Source organism: Alosa sapidissima, chromosome 2, assembly GCF_018492685.1.
Source record: "Alosa sapidissima isolate fAloSap1 chromosome 2, fAloSap1.pri, whole genome shotgun sequence".
Classification (NCBI taxonomy): Eukaryota; Metazoa; Chordata; class Actinopteri; order Clupeiformes; family Clupeidae; genus Alosa; species Alosa sapidissima.
Genome location: NC_055958.1, coordinates 43,385,154 through 43,412,709, shown reverse-complemented (window position 1 = coordinate 43,412,709; position 27,556 = coordinate 43,385,154). Strand labels below are relative to the sequence as shown.

Sequence of the window (27,556 nt, the reverse complement as noted above, 5' to 3'; positions counted from 1 at the left end):
TCTCGTCCTGATAATGCATCATCCAGTTGTGGAGAGGTGAAGCAGTGTGAAGCCATTGCTCCATGATTGACCACACACGACTTCATTGTGGATACTCCTCATACCATAACTAAGAACAGTCTTCCACCTGCTACTGTCATAGACTCACACACCAAACATGATAAACATTGGAAGATTATTTATCAGAAAACAAAAAAATGTAAAAACAAAATAAAACTATCTTAATAAAATGAGTTGATTACATAGCATTGACATTTCTGCATCTATATGTGCATTCCACATTCCATGTTCCTCTCTCAGTAAGTATATTACAATCTCACAAGGATCACACACACCTTCTTGTTAGAATAAAACAAACAATAGTATTACAAAAGTTGTAACTCTAAAACAACATTCAAATGTAATTGCCCATGCCCTAAATATATGCCCGACCTTTCTGTCGGTGTAGGTAATGTGGATCTTATTGAATATTACATTCCTGATGTGATTCCACTCTGGACTCTGGACATGGGGAAGAGCAGGTGGCCAGAGAAGGTGGTGTGATGGTCCTGACTATCGTGCACCCAATCGTGGGCCACATCACATAGACCACATCTCCCACCTCCAGCAGCAGAGAGGCTCCATTTGATCCTTTTTCACCGCCGATTGTATGATGACTGTAGGCAAGGACAACATGCTCTCCATTTTTATGAAGAGAAACTGCTGTAGGTCTAGATACATGACCTTGACCATATACAAACAAAACAAAGTGGTAAACCCCTCTGACTGGAGCTGTGAAAACACCTGTAACAGAACAAAAAACAAATGACATTAATATCGACACTCAAAGTGCTTCACAGTGAAGAGGGAACCTCATTATTCACCACCAATGTGTGGCTCCCACTATGCGCCAGAACACTCACCACACATCAGAGTGGGGGAGTGAATGAGCCAATCACACGGGGGGATGATTAGGGGGGCAGATTGAATGAGCCAATTACACTGGGGGATGATTAGGGGGCCAGATTGAATGAGCCAATCACACGGGGGGATGATTAGGGGGCCAGATTGAATGAGCCAATCACACGGGGGGATGATTAGGGGGGCAGGTTGGGAATTTAACCCCCTACTCTTTTACTATTAGTGCCATGGGATCTTTAACGACCACAATGAGTCAGCAGGTTTAACGTATCATCCAAAAGATGGTACTCCAGCAGTACGGTGTCAGTGGGAGGAGTGCCACCTACTGGCCACCCACCAACACCTCTTCCAACAGCAACTTCATTTTCCAAGGAGGTCTTCTATCCAAGTACTAACCACCAAGCCCACACCTGCTTACAGTGGGTCCCAGTTAAAAATTGACACTTCATTCACGATCATGGTGAATGGTGAAATGTAAGTACAACTACAGCAGCTTGGGGGCAGCATAGTCCGCTGTGGAGTTCCACGGTCGAACCAGACGGCGCATTCGACAGCAAGGGCTGTGATTGGCCGAGTTTTCAGTGCGTTTCTCTGTGTTTTTAGCAGCCCCTGCAACATGCTAGTCCACTGTAGCCTAAGCCTTGTACATAATGTTAAACATAGTTTTGGATTCAGTGGCAAGATTTCTTGATTGTACAGTGCCTGTCTCTCAGTAATGTTTTAAAATGAGAGCTTCGTCAGCTGGCAGTAGGCTACTTTGTCGGTAGTCATGAGAAGTTTGCTTGCTAACAGAACATAAATATGCTGCCCAGAAAGTTCTGGAAGAAGTTCTGATTTTTTTTACTACACTAACGAGGTTGAAATATAAACTTTGCCTACAGCATCTCCTTAACAGTAATGTTAACAAAATGACAGCATTCATATGACAAAGAAAAACTAATTCGGTCACTCAAGACTGTGCCACAGCAACCAGTGTAGGCTACAGTCCTACCCAATAGGCCTACTCGAAGCAGATAGCGTTGTCTGACGGTCGAGTGGGTTAATGCACGTATTTCCAGAACAGGTCTGCAACTTTCAGGCAGTTCTGAGTTCGAATCTAGGCAGGAGCAGAGCCATATAAAGGCCTAGGCCTATTGTTATCATTTTTTGCAAGGTGTTGCTCCTGGCAATACTTGTTTATAAGATGTTTGGTGATTAATTGATAGCTGTTTTTGGGACACGTTAAACGTTCTTTATAATGAGCGCATCCGGGGAGTAAAACGACTGTTACGCGCTGTTACAACTGTAGGCTACAATGATTGCAATACAAAAATATGCGCGTGTTAGTTTAGTTAGTTTTGTGATGTTTTGCACTTTTGCCTCGTGTGTTTTCAGGTTTTAGGGCTTTTTTGGCAAGATTGACCTTGGTTAGACTCTGCATATGTTATTTCTCCGTATGGAAAATAAAGTCAAATTGTCTGTTATTAGTTCAATAACAAGTGTTGCTTGTTAAAACATGTGACTAGTGAAACTCAAATGATTTTAGAAATATTTAGCCAAAGCCAAAAAGTGTTAGAGAGAAGGAGAGACGCCGGTGCAGCTCAGATGTCTTCTTAATTTTCTTTATTCTTTAGTAAAAGGTGCAGAACATTATTAAACTTTGACTAACGTTACGATGTTCATTAGTCAAAAACATCGACACATCGAAATGTTAGTCAAAGTTTAATAATGTTCTGCACCTTTTACTGAAGAATAAAGAAAATTAAGAAGACATCTGAGCTGCACCGGCGTCTCTCCTCTCTAAAATATCTGTCCTGGCCTGGTTGCACCGGATTGTGGCCAAACGACAGAAGCGCGGAGAACCCTCCTTTGTCTACCAAAAAGTGTTACTTTGTGCCCCGCGCTCCCCCACTGCTTGTGAAAGAAGGGGATGGGGGAGGGGGGCTTAACGTGAAAAAGCTTAATGTCACAAAACGGCAACGAGTCGTTTTAGGCTACAGGCCTTCATAATGGTAGGCTACAGGAAGTGGGGGGAGGGTATGGGATGACCAGAGCCGTCATCTATCATCTTTCCAGGCACACAGCTCGTTATATAGCCTATCGACTGCCTTAACAGATAGGCTTTGCTCTTGGGTTTGGCCTTACAGCGAACTCAATGCTCTTGTTGCTTGCAGTTTGTTAAATAAAGCGATGCAGATTACATTATTTATTTCTGATTAATTGCGTCTTTTGATGTATTTTGCAACATTTGCTTGTTAGGCTGGGCTACTGTCAATGTCCTGTACAGGTCAATGTTCAACAATTGCTGGTGTAGGCCTAGGCTATTAATCAATTAGGGACAGTTCGTTATTTATTTAATTAAGGGGCTACCGGAGGAGTTTTGGGAGCGTTAGTCAAAAAAGACGTGACCCCAGATGCCAGTCACTGATCGCAATTTCAAATTTCGGAAAGCTTCATCTTTTTAAGTTTTAAGTGCAGTGGCCCCTATCTGCCCCCTTTGGAATTATATCTCGAGCCTATTATAAGGTCCAGTGCGTTATGTCCTGGGATTCGGGTGTGCTTAAAAAGAAAAGAAAAAACACTTTTTTATAGATGGTTATGAGGAGCAATGTGAGAGAGAAATTTGATGATCATTGATCGTTGTTTTGGGACGTTAAGCCTTTTCCATAGGCGTCAGTGAAGGAGATTGAAGAATGACCATTTTTTTATACGAAAATATTTATTAACTACAAAAACTCAGTGTCATTCAGACTCAACCCTCTTGTTGTTTTATTATCTTTTTTGTTGTCGTTTGAACGTTGGCAAGCAGGCATGTTGCGATTGCAATTTAAGTGAAATTTCTACAGTAGGCCTACAACATGCTGTTAGGCTGGGCTACTGTCAATGTACTTGTACAGGTAAATGTTCAACAATTGCTGGTGTACAGGTTATATAATCAATTAGCTAAATCATTTGTCCAGCTGTTTAAACATTTTTTCGTGCTACATTCAAACGCAAAAGGTGCTTTGATATATTTTTCGTTTAAACGTCGGCAAGCAGGCATGCTTTGGTTGCAATGAATGAGGATAATTGCTTTTTTTTGCATTATTTTGAATATGACTCGCTCCAGTCTCAACAGCACGTACTTTTTCCACACGCTAAGTTCTAACACACATAGGCCTATCCCCTCTCGCTTTCTCTCTCTCCATCCCTGCACACGGTGCTTTCTTAAAGGAGCTGCACCATTTTACAACAATTGCATCTACATTTTCATATTAGAATGTTTTGTCAAGTGTCAGCTTAAACTACCGTGATCAATTTAAGTTCCCGTGCCCCCGCTGCATCATGGAAGCAGTAAGTCAGTCGCATCAAAAATAGTAGTGGCACCCAAGTGACACCTTGTGGTTGTTTGTGTCAACTGCAGTTTGTGCCATTTCTGCTGAGAAAATGGGGTGCGTGATTCATGAAGGAACCCGTCCAAACTTAACGGGGACCCACTGTAGCTTCAGTAATTCAGCAGAGACAAGATATCCATTGGTATGGCTGCTGGCAAGAAATTGCAATGAGAGAGGGATGAGAAAGAGTTTTGGAAACTGGGTTTAAATTACAGCCTGTGACTAAGCACCTGTAGCCTGGCGGGCCATCCTATATCATTGAAATGTATAGTCTGGAATCGACCCATTCACCTCGCTTAATCCAAGGGGCGGGCAGAGAATTGTCTTCCAAACTGCCTAGGCATGCAATAGGCCAGCGCTATGACCAATCAGAACAAAGCAGAGCGAGTTGATATCAAACTTTTACCGTATCCGGTCGGCAAAACGGCAAATACATCCTTCTTCAAAAGGAATGACTTAAGTGCATTGTGTTGCTCAACTTTCAAAGAAAAGCACAAGTCCAACTCCTCCAAAGTTGACGCCAACACCGATTCAAACAACTGCTCTTCGTTCGCCATAGCCACCTTCCTTGTTGTTCACCGTCGCAGGACTGTTAAGCCCGCCTTAAGACTCTCTAACAAAATAGAGCGCTGTGATTGGATGACGTCCACGGCGTCAACCAATAGAAATCCCTATGGTTTGCTACTAGACGTACAGGCTGAGCAAATTAATTTGCCGCCGCTAGGGTGCGTCTAGATTTCATAGGCTAAAGCACCTGTCAATATGGCGTAAACAAAGGAAAATTAACTCCAGCTACAGTGAGACATTCTGTGAGAAATTCCTGATTATTTACATAGCTATCATATTTTTCCTGATTATTTACATCTATCATATTTTTCCTGATTATTTACATAGCTATCATATTTTTTAAGGTCTGCCTAGGAAATACTAACTATAATAAATGGTGTGCCTTAATTCTCATGTTGTAAGAAAATTTGAGTGCAAGCAGACAGAGGCAGGTTTGAAAACTGAAAACATGGTGAAACATTTATTGGTTAACAATGGTGTTAGAACTACGAGCTCAGAGGCCAGCACAGCTCACCGCTTATGGCGGTGGCCAACTGAACCTCTAGAGCAGTGTCTTCCCTCTGCATTTAAAGCGTAGCCCACCTTCTTTGATTGTGTCAAGAGGAAAGGACTCATCATCAAATGATTAATTGTCGTCATGTGTCCCCATGTGGTTCTCATGATCGTCTAGTAACAATGGGTCATGGTGAGCATTTGATTGACAAAGGTCACAAGAGCAGTTTGGTCGACAAAGGGTTTGGCATGATCAAAGGCTAGGGTGATGATTAAAATGTATGTTAAATGTATGTTAAAATGCATGTACTCTGGAATGTTAAAATACATACACTCTGGAATTTACTACACTTACAAAAGCATAGAATCACTGAGCTCAACTTGCTGACTAGATTGAACTACAACATGTAGCCTAGATCAAGTCACTCTCATGTCCTCCTTATCTTCTGATACAGCAATATGAGCTTTCTCCACCGTAAACCCCATCCCGTCATTGCCTTCACCTTTTCTTTTTCAACATTATTATATAACAATAAAGGTTTTCTTTAGTGAATTAGTAAACTACCACCAGAAGCCAACAATAATAAAACAATCATAAAATATCTATCCATTCACATTCAAGAAAGTGTTTCCAAAGCATGCAGTAAGTTTAGAAAACATCGGAACATAAAATCATAGCAATGTAGAATTAGTGTAGAAATGTTAAAGCTACTAAACTGACTTGGATAAGTCATGTTGTGACACACTTTTATAAATAATTACTTCAACAACGTTCAGCACCATCTTCTCTAATTATGAGTTCATTGCAAAATTACGAGATCATGAAAATGTTGACCTTAATATAGTCACACAAAATTCATCTTATTTAGGAGTAGTCATGAATATGTATACCTTAACATAAAGTAACACAAAAGTATCATTTTTTAAGGAATATGAGCATGGGCGGACTGGCCATCTGGCATTCCGGGCATTTTCCCGGTGGGCCGACGCACCTTTTGGGCCGATAGAAAAGGCTATATATATAATTGAATAATTTTGGCCAGCGATCGGCCTAAAAGGAAGGGCAATCAGCGACCCATTGGTTACATTTCAATATTGACACTGGACTGATCCAATAACAGCTCACGTCAGGCCCCACCCCTCCCATTTTGGCTCAGAGCCAGGATTCTGTGAGCGCATCAAAAGTTAATCGAAGTTGCCTACACGAAATTGTGACGGGTGCCGGTAGTGACAATTGTGCAAAATTACCACCAATGTAGAAGCTTCAGAAATACAATATTGCAAGTAGGCTAGCATATGTCACCAACATGTTGAAGTTCGCTGAGTTTGAACGAGGATGTAAGCAAGCATACAGAGCAAGGGACAGTGAGCAGGTGGAGAGTGCGAGCCTAGTTGAGGCTACATGATAAGAACTCAGTGGTGGAGCAGGTAGGCTGTGACATGCCATGCTGACTATGATGACTTATTAATTGCGATAATGTAATGATATGGTAGCCTAATGATAACATGGCCGTGCTGTGATTATAATAACAAATAGCGCAACTTAAATTTTCTAAATGAATGATTTGCAAACCCGGACAGCAAAATAGTGTCAAATCGACGTTAATTGTTGGTCAGATTGATCAGTTTCCGTCAGACGCCCAAAATTCAACATCGATGGCATGAGTGGTGGTTCAGTTGGTCTCTCAAAGTAGAGAAGGGTTCTATCTTGGAAGGGTTATCATGGTAAAGATGGGCTAAAAGACTGTAGACTGACGGAAATGTAGGTTACAAAAGGTCACGTCATGCACAAGCCAACTAAGCTACAGTAGCTTATATATAACCTATACGATAGGCTACTGGAAGACACTCAAGATAATTAGTTCATGTAGCTGTACTGTTCCAAAATGTACCAGCAATGTAGGTAGGTACATGTAGTATAGCCTACAGGAATACAATATTTCCAGCAACAGCCCTGTTTATTTTGTGTTGTTTCAGTTGTCCTACAGTGATAACTGGTATTAATTACATTAATATCTAAGACAATCTGGGTAATTTAACTCTTTACACATATGCTTCAGTAATTTTTGGTGCTGCTGTCAATTGTAGCCAATTGAATAATTTGAAATGATACTTTGAATTCAAGCAGAAACTCTTCTTTAATAATTGCTTGTTAGGCTACTTGAATATGGAGATCATATGCTCCATGCCTACCTCTAATCAGTCAGAGAGATAACCAATGAGGCCTACATCACTTCCAGTGCTCCATGACAGTTGAAAATATATGCATATTTAAAGGTAATGCAAAGATTTTGTATTTAATTAGGTGTGCCCGACTGATTTGAGGGCCGCTTGGGCCAAATATGCCAGGGCCGATTTTTGGTCCCAGTCCGCCCCTGAATATGAGTGAGGGCAGGGTTGGTAAGTGGGTTTACCTGTTTGCATTCATGCAGTGGTCATACCACAGTTATGGGTATATCTTTACCAACCTCACAATAAGGAGTACCAAATATTGGATGGATTCTGTGCACATTTTCATGACTACGACTGTAACAGGAAGGACAGTGGCGGAGATGGCCAAGTGATTTCAAAAAAGTGTTATTTTTTTTCTTTTTTTCTTTTTTTTTTTGTCTTTTCTAAAATTATGTGCAAATATTTACATCATAACACTCAAAAGCAAAACCAAAAACTGATCAAAATCCAAATGCATACAGTCGGTTAAGACGTTCAGAAAAGGTTACCGCCCCCCATGGGGGGGGAAAGCATGCTTATGTTTATATAAATATATATATTTTTAATTATTGTATTATCCAATCATTAACCACTTGGTTCTAACATCATAACCATAACTAAGTTTAAGTAACCCATACTTACATAAAAAAAAAACCCTTTGTATTCTGAATGTTTTTCAAAAAACGTTGTGCAATATTTGTAAGATCTTGCCTAATTATATCCTTTAGTTCCTCTTCATTATTTTTTTTTATGCGGAGAACCCTGTACTTGCCCAGTAATTTCTGGACATCTACAACTAGTTAGTTAGTTAGTTTATTTGTCCTTACATAGGAAATTTGTTTTCACATACCATACAAGCCTCACAGACATGAAATACATAGATACACACAGTTACGGTTCTTCACCCACCACCCTGCCACCACATACCCCACCCACATAGATGTTAACAGCACATATACCCAGCACTTCCATGTAAGTATCGCCTTTTTGTTTTTTTAAATAAACATGTCAAATTTCTGCTAATATTAGCAGATGTATATGCAGGTGTATCTCATTATTGTTGTCTTTTAATTCTGCAGTTTAGGTTTAGGTTCCCTGCAGTGTATTGATGAAAAAAGAGACACCACAAGTGAAGTGAAATATTGGCTTGGAAGTAAAACCAGATAAATGTCAGACGGTGATGCCTTATTGCAGTGTTTCCCAAACTTTTTTTCTGGGGACCCACTTTTTAAAAATGACAGACCATCGCGACCCATTTGACTTCAGATCTAACATGCAACATGCATGCAACCACCAATATTTAATTTATTAGACAACATAAATTGTGCTGGCGACCCAAATAAAATCTCCTGCGACCCACCTGTGGGTCGCGACCCAGTCTTTGGGAAACACTGCCTTATTGTATGTTCATAAACAACGGAGAGTCTTATGTTCATCATAATTGTCAAATCAATATTTATAACTTTGTCAAGGACTACAACTCATTTTATGAATACACCAAAGATATACCATACACATTGGAAGGAATATACAACTACTGTAATACCTGTGTTTGGGTTGTAGGCATTTCCAACGTTAGTGAAAATGTGTCTGTAGACCACAGGAGTTGCTACTGAAAAAGGTCCCGTATCTCCTCTACCAGATGCTAGCAGTGAGGCAGAGAAAGACCCTCCTCTCCTCTCTCTCCCTCCTCAGCTCCTCCACCTGACTCCCTGTGAGGTTCAGATTCATGTACTGAGCTGAGAACACACACACACACACACACACACACGCATACAGAGAGAGACAGAGAGAGAGAGTGATAAATGAATGACCAAACCAAAACATAAAAAGTTGAATCACATGATAACACAAAAAAAGAACATTAAGATTTGAATTAATTTTCCTTTACCCTTATTTTCAGTCTTTAGTCGTTCCACCAGACTCTCACTGGCTCTCAGTCTGATCTCCATGGCCTCCACTGTCTTCTCACTGGCACTCAGTCTGTCACTCAGTCTGGTCTCCATGGCCTTCATTTGTGTCTTGGTGTATCTGAGCTCCACTCTCTGCTCCGCCACCAGAGCACTCATCTCTCTCAGCACAGTGTGGATGTCGGGCTGGCAGCTTTGTTGGGTGCAGGCTGTGGCTCATGTGTGGATGTCGGGCTGGCAGCTTTGCTGGGTGCAGGCTGTGGCTCATGTGTGGATGTCGGGCTGGCAGCTTTGCTGGGTGCAGGCTGTGGCTCATGTGTGGATGTCCGGCTGGCAGCTTTGCTGGGTGCAGGCTGTGGCTCATGTGTGGATGTCCGGCTGGCAGCTTTGCTGGGTGCAGGCTGTGGCTCATGTGTGGATGTCCGGCTGGCAGCTTTGCTGGGTGCAGGCTGTGGCTCATGTGTGGATGTCGGGCTGGCAGCTTTGCTGGGTGCAGGCTGTGGCTCATGTGTGGATGTCCGGCTGGCAGCTTTGCTGGGTGCAGGCTGTGGCTCATGTGTGGATGTCCGGCTGGCAGCTTTGCTGGGTGCAGGCTGTGGCTCATGTGTGGATGTCCGGCTGGCAGCTTTGCTGGGTGCAGGCTGTGGCTCATGTGTGGATGTCCGGCTGGCAGCTTTGCTGGGTGCAGGCTGTGGCTCATGTGTGGATGTCCGGCTGGCAGCTTTGCTGGGTGCAGGCTGTGGCTCATGTGTGGATGTCCGGCTGGCAGCTTTGCTGGGTGCAGGCTGTGGCTCATGTGTGGATGTCCGGCTGGCAGCTTTGCTGGGTGCAGGCTGTGGCTCATGTGTGGATGTCCGGCTGGCAGCTTTGCTGGGTGCAGGCTGTGGCTCATGTGTGGATGTCCGGCTGGCAGCTTTGCTGGGTGCAGGCTGTGGCTCATGTGTGGATGTCCGGCTGGCAGCTTTGCTGGGTGCAGGCTGTGGCTCATGTGTGGATGTCCGGCTGGCAGCTTTGCTGGGTGCAGGCTGTGGCTCATGTGTGGATGTCCGGCTGGCAGCTTTGCTGGGTGCAGGCTGTGGCTCATGTGTGGATGTCCGGCTGGCAGCTTTGCTGGGTGCAGGCTGTGGCTCATGTGTGGATGTCCGGCTGGCAGCTTTGCTGGGTGCAGGCTGTGGCTCATGTGTGGATGTCGGGCTGGCAGCTTTGCTGGGTGCAGGCTGTGGCTCATGTGTGGATGTCCGGCTGGCAGCTTTGCTGGGTGCAGGCTGTGGCTCATGTGTGGATGTCCGGCTGGCAGCTTTGCTGGGTGCAGGCTGTGGCTCATGTGTGGATGTCCGGCTGGCAGCTTTGCTGGGTGCAGGCTGTGGCTCATTCTGTTCACTCTGCTTCACCATAGTGGCCGTGGTGAGTGATGTCATCATCACTGATGGTCTCTCCTCTCAGCTGTGTCTCAGTCAAACAGCAGCACAGCAGCACAGCAGCACAGCAGAGCTCCACAGGTCTTCATGATGAAACTGGACAATTCTTCTGTCTTCTTCTGGTGTACTGATTCTTATTGCTGTAGCTCTCAGAGATACTGTATATACTGTGACCTGGCTACATATTACCGACTGGTGTCCTTGGGACATGCAATATCCTCAATCCTTAATCCACAATCGTAAATGGTCCACACATGAGATGTAGGCCATGTGCCGTGTTGTTAAAAGCAGCTCAGGTGTGTGTTGTTTAGGTGCCAAGGGGGTGTGTGTGACTCCTGGTGCTTGAGCTCCTGCTGTTTCTCCTGAAGTGACTAAACGGCGTCTCTGTGTTTTGTATGTCTCGTGTCACAAACACACAACACACTGTGGAGGATCTCAGGGAAAACTGAAGGGAGGGGTGAATTACCTGTTTTTTACATGTTTTATTTTGGTTATTTGGTTGAACAAAAGTGACTGATAGAAATTTAAATATTAACATAAACATAAACAAATGTAATGGCATGCATCAGTGATGACAAGTTCAAGGAAGTTTTTCAAAGCATTTTTGGCTCCTGGAAAGTGCCAAAGTGTTTAGTGTCATCAGTGCAAAACATCATGATGAAGTTCATGAATTGACCATTCCACCTACATTGAGGAACTGGAGTTGGAGGACTGTTGGTGTGTTGCTGCTCCAGTTTATTTTCCTTTGCTGGACTGATTAAAAGGGCCCATAGCCGTTGTCTGACTGCAACACTGTTTGAGAAGTTAGTTGTGCTTAAATAACTTAAAAGGTTAAAATGCTACCTAGTTTAAATTTCTAAATAAGTCATCCATTTGAATTGTTTGTCTTTAAGTCATTGTCACTGGTTCATAGTGGGCAATGTATTACACTGTCACTTATTAGTCACTGCAAAACAGTACATGTCCAAACTCAAAAACAGTAGACTAACAGGCAATAAAAGTGGACTGTCAGAGCAGCACAGAATACTAAAAGCCATGCAGAGTGTCCTGTTCGCTCTTAAACTTTCCATCACATTTGGTGCCTCTGCCTAGTCACTTTTTTTTTTTTTTGTGATCAAATGTTTATTGAGAATTGTATGGACAAATCACACACTCAGAAACATACACAATATCACAATGTAATATCAAACTGAATACAAGTAAGCAACCTCCCCCACCCCCCACCCACACAAACCAAACAAAGCCCAACCCCCACCCACACAAACCAAACAAAGCCCCACCCCCACCCACACAAACCAAACAAAGCCCAACCCCCACCCACACAAACCAAACAAAGCCCAACCCCCACCCCCACCCTAAAAACAACATACAGGAAGGAAAAGAAAAATGGCCGCCCCACGCACGCCCGCCCAGTCATGCCAAGGGGACGTAGACAAACAACAACAAAACACACTGAGACAAGGACACAGACACACAAACAACAGGGGGGAAAAAGTTCATAGAAACTGGGATGAAATGATAAATGGCACTGGTAGATCACCCAAGTAACTCCTTTAGAGAGTCAGCTGCCAGTTATTTAAGGTCTTCTCAGTGGCTCCATGGACCCGAGCTGTTGACAGTTCCAGATACACTACATCTAGAAAAGTGAGAATCCACTGTCTGATGTTGAGCACCTGAGGGGGTTTCCATCGTAGCACAATCATCTTTTAAGCAGCTGTCAGGCCAGCTAACACGATGCGCTTATTTAATTTATCAATATTAAGTTCTGACAGATCATTCAGTATCAAAACTGACACATTAACTGGTAACAACACTGATATCAGGTTAGACAGTGTAGCTGCAACACCAGCCCAAAACTGCGCAACTGGAGGGCAATCCCACATCATATGAAGGAAAGTTCCAGGTGAACTTTGTGAACAAAAAGAGCACAAGGGAGAGTCTATCACACCCATGTAATAAAGCTTCCGAGGGGTTAGATAGGTTCTGTGTACAAAATTGAAATGTATCTGTTGGTGATCAGGGTTGCGAGAGGCCTCCTTAATACTGACCCAGACATCCCCCTAGTCAAATTCTGCATCCAAAGCTGGATAGTCTGTCCTCCACACTCTATCTAGAGGCAAGTCTGAGTAAGAAAACTCTAAAATATACTTCTACAGAGATGTCACCAAACCTTTAGTTTCACTTTGTACTGTAATCAGTCTGTATAGGTAGTGTAATCAGTCTATATGGGGGGTGAACAGGTAGGGGTTGTTGCCAAGGAACACCATAAGCTTTGAGGGCTGACCTGATCTGCAAATAAAAGAAGGAGGAACTTGGAAGATTGAACGAGTTTCTAAGATCTTGAAAGGAACATAAAGCAGTGTCGTTAAAAATGTCTCTTAAATGACGGGTATCAGTATTACTCCAGTAAGAGGGGAGATGGGTCTCCCTCCAATCAACAACCCTTTGTTGTGAAACAGAGGGGAAAATGTGTGCCATTTACAGGATATCTTACATTCAGATTCCACTAGACGCCATGTCCTAAGAACATTGGAAACTATGGGTCCAAAGCGCATAAGACTTTGCTTGTCAGATACATTTGAAAAAAGTATATCCTCCAGACTCCATGGTCTCACTATATTGTTCTCTAAATCACGCCAAGATACCGGTGCACTGGCATCACGCCAAACCAAAAGTGGACGAAGAACAAATGACCAAAAATAATACTTAAAATTAGGAACTGCTAAACCACCATCCTCCCTGTTTCTGTGTAAAGTGGAAAGTTTAAGACGTGGTCATTTTTTATTCCAAATAAACTTGGAGATATCTGAGTGGAGTGTCTTCCAATAGTTAGCAGGAGGGCATAGGGGAACCATAGAGCTAACAGAATGAATTCAAATGTTCATTTTAACCATTGCAATTCGGGCCTGAAGAGAAGCAGGGAGAGTGGTCCATCTATCCATATCAGTTTTAACCTTCTTATATATCTCATAGAAAATGTGGGATGTGATGCGGTTCAAAGAAGGGACAATCTGAACACCAAGATATTGAAAGTGTTGGACTACAGGGATATCATCTGGAAAAGACATTGCTCTCGCAGCATTGTTAAGGGGTAGAAGAGCTGATTTGGACCAGTTGATCCTAAATCCAGAAAGAGCACCAAACTCTTCACAAACGGATAATAGTTTAGGTATTGATTGCATTGGATTTTCCATAAAGACTAGTATATCACCTGCAAATAATGCCACTTTGTGAGTAGTATTGTGAATGGAAATGGGCCTAATGCTGGCGGACTGTCGGATCATCTGCGCTAGAGGTTCAAGGGACAGTGCAAAAAGCGACGGACTCAAGGGGCAGCCCTGACAAGACGACCTGGAGACAGGAAATGGGGTAGAATATAAGTGCCCAGTTAGCACCTGAGCTGCAGACAGGAAATGGGGTAGTATAAGTGCCCAGTTAGCACCTGAGCTGTGGGGTTAGAATATATTAAGACCTGGAGACAGGAAATGGGGTAGTATAAGTGCCCAGTTAGCACCTGAGCTGGAGACAGGAAATGGGGTAGTATAAGTGCCCAGTTAGCACCTGAGCTGTGGGGTTAGAATATAAGACCTGAATCATCAGCAAGGACACAAGAGCTGTATTAACTTGAAGAACTCTTTTCAATTGAAGCCGTTATCATTTCTAGAAGTAAACGGCCTAATTTCTCCCAAAATGACGAATAAAACTCAGGAGGTATTCCATCTAAGCCAGGAGATTTATTTGTCTGCATGGAGAGTACTGATTCCCGCAATTCCTCTATCGTTATGGGTTGGTCAAGACTACCATTGCCAATCTCCCATTGCTAATTGCGGCAAATCAAGCTGCCTGAGAAAGTCCTCACAACTTGTCTTATCTGGTAGAACCTCTGATTTATATAAAATGGAGTAATAATCCTGAAATGCCTGATTAATTTGTTTAGGATTTGTTGTAATGTTTCCCCTTGCAAATCTAATAGCAGGAATGTCCGCAAAACGGTCGTTGGATCTGATTTTCATGGCCAATAAATGACTGGGCCTAGAGCCATGAAAGTAATAACGTTGCCTGGTCCTGTGTCCTGTGAATTCTGATTGCTGTCTCAAAATATTATTGATTTCTTTCTTAGTAATATCATGCTGGGCTTCTATATGTTCAGAATAATTATTCTGCAAAATGAAACTAAGTCGAGACAATTCTGCTTCTAAAGTTTGCAATTTAGTAGATTTCGCCTTCCGCAAATTGGAACAAAATCTTATAGAATTACTTCTAATAAATCCCTTCACAGCATCCCATAAAATCCTAGGGTCCTGTACTGAGCCAACATTGAAAGAAAGAAATTCGTCTAGTTTAGTAATAAATTGTGCTTTATATTCTTCATTCCTCAATAATGAGGAGTTATAGCGCCACCTAGCGGCCCGCTTAGTCACGCTGCTAAGAGTAGCATGACGCAAAACCCCTTTGTGGTCAGACAGCGCAATAGGAAGTAACACCGCAGAGTTTATATTTTCAAAGAGTTGCGGGGAAGAAAAAAGAAAATCAATTCTTGAAAACGATTTATGTGTGAAAAAAAGGAATAGTCTTTCAAAGTAGGGTTAACAGATCGCCATATGTCAATAAAACTCAAATTTGCCACCAAAGATTGCAGGGCAGCAGTAGCCTGCACTTGGTCTCCAGAGGCATTAGGGTTGGAACGATCAGTATTTGCGTCAAAAACAGCATTCATATCTGTCCCAACTACAATATAATAACCTGTCAATTCCAACATTTTTTGCAACAAGTGGTCATAAAAACCTTTATCAAATTTGTTTGGAGCATACACAGAAGTCAGTGCAATTTTCTTTCCATATAAGTCTACTTTAGCAATCACTATTCTACCCGCCGTGTCTGCCCAAATGTCTAGCACTTTAATCGGAAGACTACGCCTAGCCACCACTACCACCCCCCTAGTCTTCGTGTTGTTAGACGATGATGCAATAATATGATAGAATTTATTTGCGAGACGTTTGGAATCTTGTTCTAAAAAGTGAGTTTCCTGTAAAAGCACAAGGTCAATTTTCTTACGACGAAACAACGTTAATACACTAGCTCGCTTATGTGGAGCGTTCAAACCGCCACAATTCCAAACTAAGATAGATAGGTCACCCATTATCATATAGCCTCTTTCTCATAAGAAAACAAGAAAATAACAAAAAACTGGTGACATTGGCAACAACCATTTTCAGTAGTCCTACCTCTGCATAAATACACAGGCAGTCTCCCTCCCCTCCCATGTACGTCTCTACCCCTCACAACCCTCCACAATAGCCTAGCAAACTCGTAATCCCCCTTTAGACAAGGACAATGACGAAACAAACACGGGGCAAACATCAACGACAGCAACAGAGTACATAAAACATATACAAAATAAAACTGGCGGGCAAACAAATTAACATTATGCAGATCCGTGATCATGTAGGATATGGGGCAGCAGAATCCAGAGCCCAACCCCGTAACTAACATCAGCAAACAGAACCGAAGCGAGGCTAACCTACCTTAGCCTAGGATGCTAAACAAGAGATATGTTACGTTATCATATGAACCAGGAGCTATAGTTACACTGTCAGAAGTTCCGGTCCAGTGGTGCATGCAGTCGATCAAGTCCAAGTGTAGTCCAATAAAGACAAATAATCTCCAAAGGAGTAAAAAAGAAAAACAGTCCAAAGGAGATCAAAATGAAAAATAGTTAAATCCAACGCAAATGTTTGCACTGAGATGCAACACACTAACTTAGCAGCTAGCAGCTACCAGACTCAAATCACGAGCCAAAAATATGATTGAAAAGTTCAAAATGATGTAATGCTGTAAACTAGAAATGTGAAAAAAGAAAAAACGACCAAAGCGAGAGAACCAAGTAAATCAGACAAGTTATTCAAATCAGTTGGCCCTTTAGACCTGTAGCTCCATCTTCTAGTTCTTCATCAACAGCAGCCGATGGGGGTGTGATGATGTCCGGGAGAGAGTTAACAAACTCTTCAGCATCTCCGATGGGGGTGTGATGATATCCGGGAGAGAGTTAACAAACTCCATCTGCCCGCCCGCTTTTACCCTCAGTGTGGCAGGGTAGCGAAGGGAACATTCAACACCTTTAGCCCTCAGTGTGGCAGGGTAGCGAAGGGAACATTCAACACCTTTAGCCCTCAGTGTGGCAGGGTAGCGAAGGGAACATTCAACACCTTTAGCCCTCAGTGTGGCAGGGTAGCGAAGGGAACATTCAACACCTTTAGCCCTCGCAGTGTCCATAGCATGTGAAAAAGCCTGACGCCTGTGTGAGGGTGAAGCCGCTGTAGTCGGGGGAAAAGCGAATCCTCCGACCCTCTATCGTGACCGGGCTTTTCTTTACTGCACGAAGAATACTCTGGCAGGTGGTGAAACGTAGGACATTAAAAATCATAGTGCGGGGACCAGATCTGTTCTTATTGTTATCACCATAAATGCGATGTGCCCGCATTATTTCACCTCGACAATCTCCCAGGGAGGGGAACCACTCTGGCAAAGAGTTTGTGAGAAATTGTACAGCGTTAGACCCCTCTATTCCTTCAGCTAAGCCTACAATGCGGACATTGCACCTCCTGCTACGATCTTCCATATCAGCTAGCTTGAGTTGCATTTGGTCTAGCATCGACTCGTGGCTGCTTAGCACTGCAGAGTTGTCCTTCACCTTAGACCGTATCCTCCCAATCTCTACATTCACAGTCCCAATACTCTCTCTCAAAGTCATTAGGTCCGTCTGGATAGCACATAACTTCCCCTCAGTGTCTTTACCCATTTCCTCGAGCTGGTTGAAGCGAGTTTCGAGGTAGCCACGTTGCTTTTCCAGAACCAACTCTGCTATGGCTTCGACATCCGTACGATTTGCACGAGTCTGTTTTGAAGAAGACGTCGTTTTCTTGCTTGAATCAGTCATCCTAGCTGAATAGGCAGTATTAAAATCAAAATCACATCAAAATAGTTCTCGCAATGGTAATTAACTTCGAAATGTATAACTCAGGGTTGAGGAGTGCAAAACTAAGCTGCCATCTTGTCCAACCGATCACGTGACTCCCTAGTCACTTTCTAAATGTGTTAGAATTAGTTCTGTACTTTAAAGAACATTCCGAGCGATCACATAGCCTACGTTCAATGTTGCAATATTATCAGGCCCTATATGCAATTTGCTTTTGAGCAGGATCTTACAAGAACATTTCAAAATGAATGGATTGACATAGTGATGATGAGATTTTGCACTCAGCTGTAGCCTAGGCCTGCTATTGGTGAGTCTAACCTATTTACTTGTATTGTAGCCTATGCAACTATTCTATCGTCAAATATCTACCTTTACACAGCCACTAACTATTTGAATATCAACATTCATTAAACTTTCAGTCTGTCAACAACTTTTAAACTATTTACATTCAACTTTTAAACGGTCTACTTATCATTAAACTATCTATCTATTAAACTACCTGTCTATCAACAACTTTTAAACTATCTACATTCAACTTTTAAACAGTCTACTTTTAAAGTGGAAATGAAGCAGTGAGAACTGTGGCCATTTTTTGGTTGCTTTTTCATTTTTGGAGTTACATGGATTTTCATTAAACCCGAAATTCAAGTAGTTTCACTGGAAAATTACATGTCAATAACAACTTTCGTCACTAGGGCGCGGCCATGTTTTAAAAATGCAGGCGCTACGTCATCAGAATGGTTAGCATTTGTTCGTGGATGTTTTATCCATTAGCGGACGTTCACTTTATTTCAATATGCCTACGCAAATTCTTTTGATGTTTGTTTTTGTGTTTGTGCAAGAATAAGGGCCGCTGTAATGTAGCCTGTAGGCCTATCAGAGACAATAATGTGTTTGGATGTTCTCGCACAACTTGTGGATTACCGCGACTTGAAAATGCAGTTGCATCGTTGATGAATTGGACTCGGGGGAGCGAACTTCTCATGTGTGAGTAAGAGGTTTCTTTTTGTGATTGAGTAGTATCGATGATTGCATTTGTTTTGCTCAAGTAGTAGTGGAAACTATTTGCAGAGACTTGCGAACCTGGTGAGAACCTGTTGTGGGTACGCTAGCCTACGTCTGACTTGTGACTAAAACCCCCACTGCTCTTACTGACTCAAAAGCAGAGGCAATTGGATGCCTGTCCTCATTGGTGGGTCTATTCCATTCGTCCATATCCATTTTGTTGAGGCAGTAAGCTAACTGTGAGGCTATGACAGCCGCTGTGTAAACAGCATAGAATGTTGTACCAATTTGTATTTTTGGTATATTTAAATATTTAACTAGTGCTATAGACATCTGTTTTATTTGACTGCTTCATTTCCATTTTAAACTATCAACTTTTATTAAGCTATGCAACCACCATGTCTATCCTAGCATCACCGTATCCTAGCATCTCTGTATTATCTATTTTAACTATACATGATCTTTTACATCACAACTTTTGCATTTTCATGCACTGGTAATTCCTTGGAATTGCATTTCTAGTTTGACATTATTGTTTATTATTGATATTCTTCTTAATATAGTCTAACCATGTCATTGTTTTTTTTATATATATATTATTGATTGAATGGACATTATTGTTTTATTATTGCTTTTTCCCTCATTTTCATTGCTTATTTTATTAGGTTATTGATTGAATTGCTATTCTCCTTATTATAGTTTGATCAACATTCTAATATGTTCCCTGTTATATTTAGTGGGTTTGATCCAGCAAGCCCACTATTGTTCTTCTTAAGTTTTCTTATTAGTGGGTTTGATCCAGCAAGCCCACTACTGTTCTTCTTAAGTTTTCTTCTTCTTCTTATTATTATTAGTGGGTTTGATCCAGCAAGCCCACAGCATGGCAAAGCTGGTAACCAGTAAACTAGTAAACAACAGAAATGTTAAAAGCTGGTATTGTGTTTCCTGAATTCTTACATTCAGGCATTCAAATGAAATGTAATTAAATAGCATATATATACTCTATCAGTGTATCATGAGGGAAACATCCCAAAACAACGGCACCCATATAATTGCTGTTGTTTTGAGAAGTATTTCTCATGCAAGCATCATGCAACAATGCAAAAACAATGAAACTAGTGTAGGCCTAATTATATTTTACATTAGTAAAGTAGTACTCTGATGTGCATGCTTTCACAAACTTTTGTGAACAATCTTAGCACTTTAAACATTGACTGTTTTGAAGTGCATGTATAGCAATATAGTAAAAAAATAATAATAATTGTGATATCATTACAATTTGATGGGGGGGTGGGAGGAGGGGGTGGAGTCATGTAGGTGGGCCCTATGACCCCAAAGTATGCCTTGACTGGGCCTCAGGTCAAAGAAGTTTGAGAAAGGCTAATGTAGACGACAAAGCAGCAAGGAGGCGTCGTGTGATCATTTAAACAAGGTTTATGACAAGGTCGATGAGGGTGGGAAAAATCGTACATTTCTGTGCAAACTTTGCCCGCACTTCAGTCACATTCAGTCACATTGTCTTTTAAGAAAATGCAGTCCATTTTTCGGTTCCAGCAGCCAACAACCTCAGAACCGACCCTTCAGGCCTCTCAGGAGGCGCTGGCCTTCTAACCTAGTGACCACCATAGCAACCAGCATGATTGCCCTAGCAACCAGCATAGCAACCATGTTATTTATGTGTTTTAGCTTATTGGATGTTGCGTTAATGCAGATAACTTTTGATCCGTGTGCCCGATTTTCATAAATGAGGTACCGTTGGAATCCTTGGATGAGGCCGAGTTCCATGCCACTGATAAAACCCACTCTTGCAGTTTCTCGGAACCGCAATTCTAGTTCTTCTTAAGTTTTCTTATTTATTAGTGGGTTTGATCCAGCAAGCCCACAGCATGGCTTTGCAAGCCCACTATTGTTCTTCTTAAGTTTACTTTATTTATTATTCCTTTTCACCCACTTTTTGGCCGAACTACTGCTCCTAGACCGTTTGAGCTATCGACGCAGTTCGAACTCCAAAAATTCAGGCCTGAACCGGTGTAACTTGCTTGTTACTTTCGTGTCACTGGCCCTTGTCGTTTTCGCGGTATTCCCGTTTTTCGGCGTTTTTGGGCCCCATTGAAATGAATGGCAGAATGTTCAAGGATTCTAATTCCGATTGTGACATCACAGCTCTAATTGTTTAAGCTTGCACCTGGCAGAGTTCTGAGCCATCTGGCAGAGCTCTAATGGGCTGGGCTGGGCTGTCTGTGTATATGAAGGTGTGTGCATGTATCTTTTGACCCGTATGTCCGATTTTCATAAATGAGGTACCGTTGGAATCCTTGGATGAGGCAGAGTTCCATGCCCCTGATCAAACCCACTCTTGCAGTTCCTCGGAACCGCAATTCTAGTTTTTCCGAATTTGCACAATTTGCTTGTTGGTAATAAACATTTAAACTGTTATCCATTGTATTTGATGTTGTTGGGTATCACAAAACGGAATATAATACGAAAAAGCAGGTACTATTTCACAGCGTTTGAAGTGATTCTCCTTTCCCCCACAATGCATTGCATTACGTCACCTTGGGGAGGCTACAGACCAAAGCCCACCTTGAGACCCTTGAGAGTAACGAGAGAGGAGTAAAGAGAGACGAGTAAGGGATTGTTCAGCAGTAGATAGCGCAGATTATAGATAAATAGATAGGCTATATAGATAGGTAGATAGATAGCTAGATAGATCATGTATGCTGGTCACGGGGGAGCTCCTCGACCAGCGGCCAAAATGCACTCGCTTCCCTAGTTACTGCAGCTCTCCACCACAGTTTCCATCGGGACGGCACAGCCCACACAAGCACCTGCAAAAGTGCGACTTGCCCATATTATCGCCCTCTTTGGTAAGCCGTACCCTGACGATTGGCAATGGCAATCAATCACGAGCAGTAGTTATCGAAAATATTCATGCTGAAGACACGACCAGCCTAATAGGCGGCGGCTAGAAGCTTGCAACAACTGGGGTGGCTCACAGGTGGGACTAAAAAGTTAGCCCATAGCTAGCTATCATGATGCTTTATATTCTGATCTTCTGACTAAGTTTGCCCGGTAGCCTAACGACATGATCACTATCACTAGATATAAAGAAAATGTTGACTTTCACTCGGTGCTGTTCACTGACAGTAACAAAAAAAGTGTCGTAACGTTATAAGCATAATGCATTGAACTGAATAGGTGCATTATGTAGCCTCATAACGAGGCCTTAGCCTGGCGGGGCCATCCTATATCATTGAGATGTATAGTCTGGCATCGAACCATTCACCTCGCTTAATCCAAGGGGCGGGCAGAGAATTGTCTTTCAAACTGCCTAGGCATGCAATAGGCCAGCGCTACGACCATATCCGTATCCGGTCGGCAAAATGGCAAATACATCGTTCTTCGAAAGTAATGACTTAAGTGCATTGTGTTGCTCAACCTTTTTAAAGAAAAGCACAAGTCCAACTCCTCCAAAGTTGACGCCAACGCCGATTCAAACAACCGCTCTTCGTTCGCCATAGCCACCTTCCTTGTTGTTCATAGTCGCAGGACTGTCGTTATCCTGTTAGGCCCGCCTTAAGACTCTCTAACAAAATAGAGCGCTGTGATTGGAGAACATCCACGGTGCTAAGCCAATAGAAATCCCTATGGTTCGATACTAGACGTACAGGCTGAGCAAATTAATTTGCCGCCGCTAGGGTGCGTCTAGATTTCTAGGCTAACGAGGCCTCTCAAATTCAGAAAATTGCATTAAAAGCATTAAATTGGAAGACATTGTTATCTTTGTTAGACCATAGGGTCGTTGTCATATAAATGCTGTAACGAAATTCGAAGTGTAAATATACAAACTTCATGTTGAAAGTGTAACCGCGACCGTTTCCCATAGGAATGAATGTAAAACATACCCTCCAAAACGAGACCTCCCGAAATTCAGAAAAATTACTAAATTGATATCAGGCACCGTTATTACCATTGGTAGATCATAGGGTAGCTGTGATATAAATGCTGTGACGAAATTCCAAGTGTAAATATACAAACTTTATGTTGAAAGTTGAAAGCGATGTCCATTGAAATGCATTGAAATGAATGAAGCGCAGATCATGTAGTCCCCAAAGTGACATCATCACCGAATTGCAAAAAAACCCCGCTAATGCTAAAAACAACAAAAACTGGCATTTAACACCATTTAAAAAATGATATACATATATTGACATTTTAAAAATGATATACATATATTGAGTGCTTTATGTACCCATTAGTCAACAGTGGTGGTTAACCTGCAACACAGGCTTTAAGCTTGCACCTGGCAGAGTTCTGAGCCATCTGGCAGAGCTCTAATGGGCTGGGCTGGGCTGTCTGTGTATATGAAGGTGTGTGCATGTAACTTTTGACCCGTATGTCCGATTTTCATGAATGAGGTACCGTTGGAATCCTTTAATGAATCCCAGTTCAATGCCTTGCCAGCACCAAGTGTAAAGGTCATGTAAAAAAAGATGAAAAAATAAATTTTCCCAATCCATTCAACCCAGTTCAATGCCCAGCAAGCTCGATTCATACTTAGTATACAGTTTTATATATTACAACATTGAGATACACACATTCATACAGATATTAAGCACGTCCACGGAACACAACTATTCAAGTTAAGTCATCATTGCCCGGCAAGAAGTCCACAATCAATTCAATTGTCTTGCCACGATCTGTGGAGCTTACAGACAACGTTAAATTACTATAAGTTCTGTATGCTATTTAAAGCTGACCTAACGATGAGTCCCTTCATGACGGTGTGTTGCAATGCATTCTGGGTGCTGTGCTGTGATTAGAGTAAAAATAAATCGCTACCAAGGCTCCAAATAGCAACTAGGGCTGCACAATTAATCGAATTTTAATCACGATCACGATTTTGGCTTCCCACGATCAAATTTGCGTGATCGAGCGATATTTCAAATGCGTGCTCTACCCATAGAACCAACCTGGCAACCCATAGAACGCTCCGCTACAAAACAAATCAAGCGCTCCTTAAACCTGTCTGACCATGTGCCTGCATGCAGCCTACCAATGACAGCTGTTCCCTGCACTGTGGACTAGTGACATTATGTTAACTATTAGTAGGCTAGTTAGACTATACAATAAACGACGATCAAAAATCAAATGTGTGGCACAGCAGAAGGCCAAGAGCTTGTCCCTCGAAGCGGATCATCCATTGTTCAAAAATATTTCTGATTTCAGGCAAGTTAAGTTAACCAAAAATATAAGCAAAGCAGGGCTCTCAACTCATACCGTGAAACACATGACGTAAACCACACATGCCTTTTTTTATCACGTTAACTTTTAGTCCTTGTTTGCTTCCTCCGATAGCCTATAGCCTACTGTAATAAGAGTTGAGCTAACGACGGGATCCGTGAATTTTATTCATGTATTTTATAAGCTTCATGTGCAACCTACAATGCATATGCGTTTCAAGACACAGCCTACTCAAAACGAGTGAACAATAATGAAAATGTAGCCTACACGTCAGTGTTTTACATATCAACGAATGACTAAACCAGGGGTGTCCAAACTGCGGCCAGCCATGCACTTTAATCCGGCCCGCCGAGCATTTATTAGTTTATCATAGGCCGCTCGCTATTTTTTTCCAGCGATAGACGACGTTGTGGTTAACTTTAGGCTACTACAAACTGCTTTACACTCTTCTTAGAGAACGTTTACAATGTCAATGTCAAAACAGCTTGTCACATCGAGATACATAGTATCTCCATTGCAGCAGATCGTTATGCTAGTCCATTTAATTGGGGACGCATTTGAGCGTGGGAGAGAGGGCGATGGCAACAGTAGTTCCCACTACTGACCAATTTTAAACTGTGAGAGGGCACAGCCATAGGCACAGCACTAGCCATAGGCTATTTGAGTGGAGCTGGCAAAGAGTCTTAAAGTGACAGTGCACCATTTGTAAATGAATTAAACAGCATCAAATTAACAGTATTTCTTAAGAAATTATTTTTCTACAACAAAATTATTTTGTCATTTAAATAATACAAAACATTATTATTATTATTATTATTATTATTATTATTTGTGTGTGGCCCGCTGGCCAATTTTCAAAACCCAATGTGGCCCTTCAGTCAAAAAGTTTGGACACCCCTGGACTAAACGATTACAGTAAACTCATGAACAAGAAGCAGAGCTTAAGTGGCTAATGGGGAGCGTTGGGAGGATTCCCGGTGGGCTGTTAACGTTTTCCCAAATATTAACAAAGTAGCACGCACAAAACATTTGTTTGGAAGTTGTTTGGAAGTTTGGAAGTCGCAGTCAAATCTATATTTGCAGTAATTTAGGGGAGTAAATGTGAGGGGAAGAATTTGGGTGAGCCAGATAGCAAGTCCAATATGTTTAGGGAAAAAATATTTTTCTCACTAAAATTAATTAATAATCGTGATAAATAATCGTGATCTCAATATTGATCAAAATAATCGTGATTATCATTTTGGCCATAATCGTGCAGCCCTAATAGCAACACACTTACACCGTAGCATAATGAGGGTATCTACATGTAAACCGAAGCATTGAGAACTGTGTAAGTCTACAGGCAGTTTATTAAAAAGAAAAACAGTACCGTTCACATCTCGTTCACATATACAGACGGGCGCCATCTTGGGAAAACACAACTCTCTGGGATGTGGCGTAAATCTCGCGTGAAACCTTGTTGCCGGAACAGCAGGGAAGAGGCAACAGGATAGCAGCGCGAAAGATACACAGGATACACCAAGGGCGTAGGTTTGGTCTCAGCTTTGGTGGGGACACATCCCCAACTCCTGTTGTCACAATACCAACATTAGTGTTTCAATACCAATACTAAGTGAAGAATCTCAATTTCGATACTTTTGCGATTTTTTAAAACTTGATTTGGTTTGTGTGATTTGTGAGATCATTCACATCAGTGGCAATCATAGAATTTGATTGACCCTCCACACACACACACACACACACACACACACACACAAACACAGACATACATAGAAAGTGATGGTTGTCATCAGTGTTGGGCAAGTTACTTCAAAATCGTATTATGTATTACTCATTACTGTACTTTCAAAGTAATTTGTTACATTATAATATGTATCTGAATTGTAAGGCATTACACTACTATTGTATTACTTTTGAGTTACTTTCACCAAAATATCTAGAAATATGAATTTGGAATTCTAAATGCAGTTTATTATGCTCAATGCAGCTCATTGCACTTCTAATGGAGGGTGATGTGGTATAACATAATGACTGAGCTAGGCTTAAGGCTAACAACAGTAGAATGCAATAGGCACAGTGATGGCTCATGATGCAATACAAGGAACAATCATAGCAAGAATTTTGTTAAAAGCAGACCAAAGGTCAAAGTCTGGTCAATTGTGATAGAAATGCTGTAACTTTAGGCTTAGGCCTACTCATTAAAATTAACAGAGAGCCCACTACCTGTATATTGCAACCCAAAACTTAGACATGTCAAGATTTCTGAAACATGTAATATGTATTTCAAATACAAAATAGTATTTTGTTATTTTTATTTTATTGGGTTGAAGGAAATGACTCTGTATTTTGTATCAAAATACTTTATTGGTGTGTATTTTTTGTATTTTAAAAATACTGCAAAATACTATGTGAAAAACACTAAAAAAAAAGTAGATACTATGAATAATTGGTAATTAGGCAACAATGGTTAATGTTTATCGCAATCAGCTAATGTGAGAACAGCTGTGTTCAACGACATTCATAGCAACCCTCCGGTTACAAGTCCGAAGCGCTAACCAGTAGGCCACGGCTGCCGAATTGAAAGCTCTGTCAATATCAAAATGTTTTACTTTGGCCTTTTATGGGGTATGTATTGGCAGACAGCCCTGGTAACTTACCGTTGTCGTTGACACACCTGCTCGCTTGACTGCCACTGGGTAACCTGTGCATTGGCATTCTCCATGCGTGTAGCCTGCGTGTCAGATAACCCTGACGTTTCTTGTATTGTCGTGCTGGCTGTCGGAATGATCAGCAGTACAAATAAGTTAGCTAAAATATTGGTGGGGACAATTTTGTCATCTTAAAATTTTGATTATAATAGTCCTTAGCGTCCCACCCTAAATCTACGCCCATGGGATACACACGGATTTCGAACGAATTTGAAGACATCGAAGAACGAACCCTTTTAGTTTGATGGACGTCCTTATCAGTCTATGGACTAACTTATGAACGTGTCGGGTCAACGTCAACAATAAGTAAGTTAGGCTAACGTAAACGTTAGCTATTTGCTGTTGTCATATGCAACGTTAGCTAACATGCTAGGCATTGAAAATGAATGCGTTAGCAATCACTGCTTTTTTTTTTGAGCTGACAAGCCCTGGAAATGCGTTAACGTAATCAGCCAAATTGACTCACTTCTTAAGACCCTTGGTATGGTGTTACAACGATGTGGAGTCGAAATGTAAATTGTTAGTAACGTTATGGTTTTAATGTAGACCAACCGCGATTTTGCAATGAAGTGAAAATGAAATGAATGGAGTCATTTTAGGTACTACTTTCACGAGGTCTGTAGTTCTGTCAAAATGTATCTTATCTTTGAACAGACTACATGGTTATCTTCCTTAGACTTCGTAGATGTAGTTACTACAATTTGGAGGCGAAATTCGAAGTGTAAATATGGTTTTAATGTGTAAACAGGACAACCGCGATTTTGTGAGCTAG

General features: G+C 41.8%; 1 protein-coding gene and 1 long non-coding RNA gene across 2 annotated transcripts; both read right to left on the bottom strand.

Annotated features, from left to right (window-relative positions):
- Positions 1-10,816, bottom strand: LOC121703885 (histidine-rich glycoprotein-like). The gene is made up of 3 exons (XM_042084359.1): positions 9,415-10,816; positions 9,070-9,262; positions 1-783 (listed from the first exon to the last, which is right to left on the bottom strand). The coding sequence occupies exon 1, from the start codon at positions 10,803-10,805 to the stop codon at positions 9,510-9,512; it is 1,296 nt and encodes a 431-aa protein (XP_041940293.1). The 5' UTR covers positions 10,806-10,816; the 3' UTR covers positions 1-783; positions 9,070-9,262; positions 9,415-9,509.
- On the bottom strand, positions 8,719-27,062 carry LOC121703916. The gene is made up of 3 exons (XR_006030185.1): positions 26,976-27,062; positions 22,456-22,459; positions 8,719-8,728 (listed from the first exon to the last, which is right to left on the bottom strand). It is a non-coding gene; the product is annotated as an uncharacterized LOC121703916 (long non-coding RNA).
- Between the last annotated feature and the right edge of the window lie 494 nt (positions 27,063-27,556).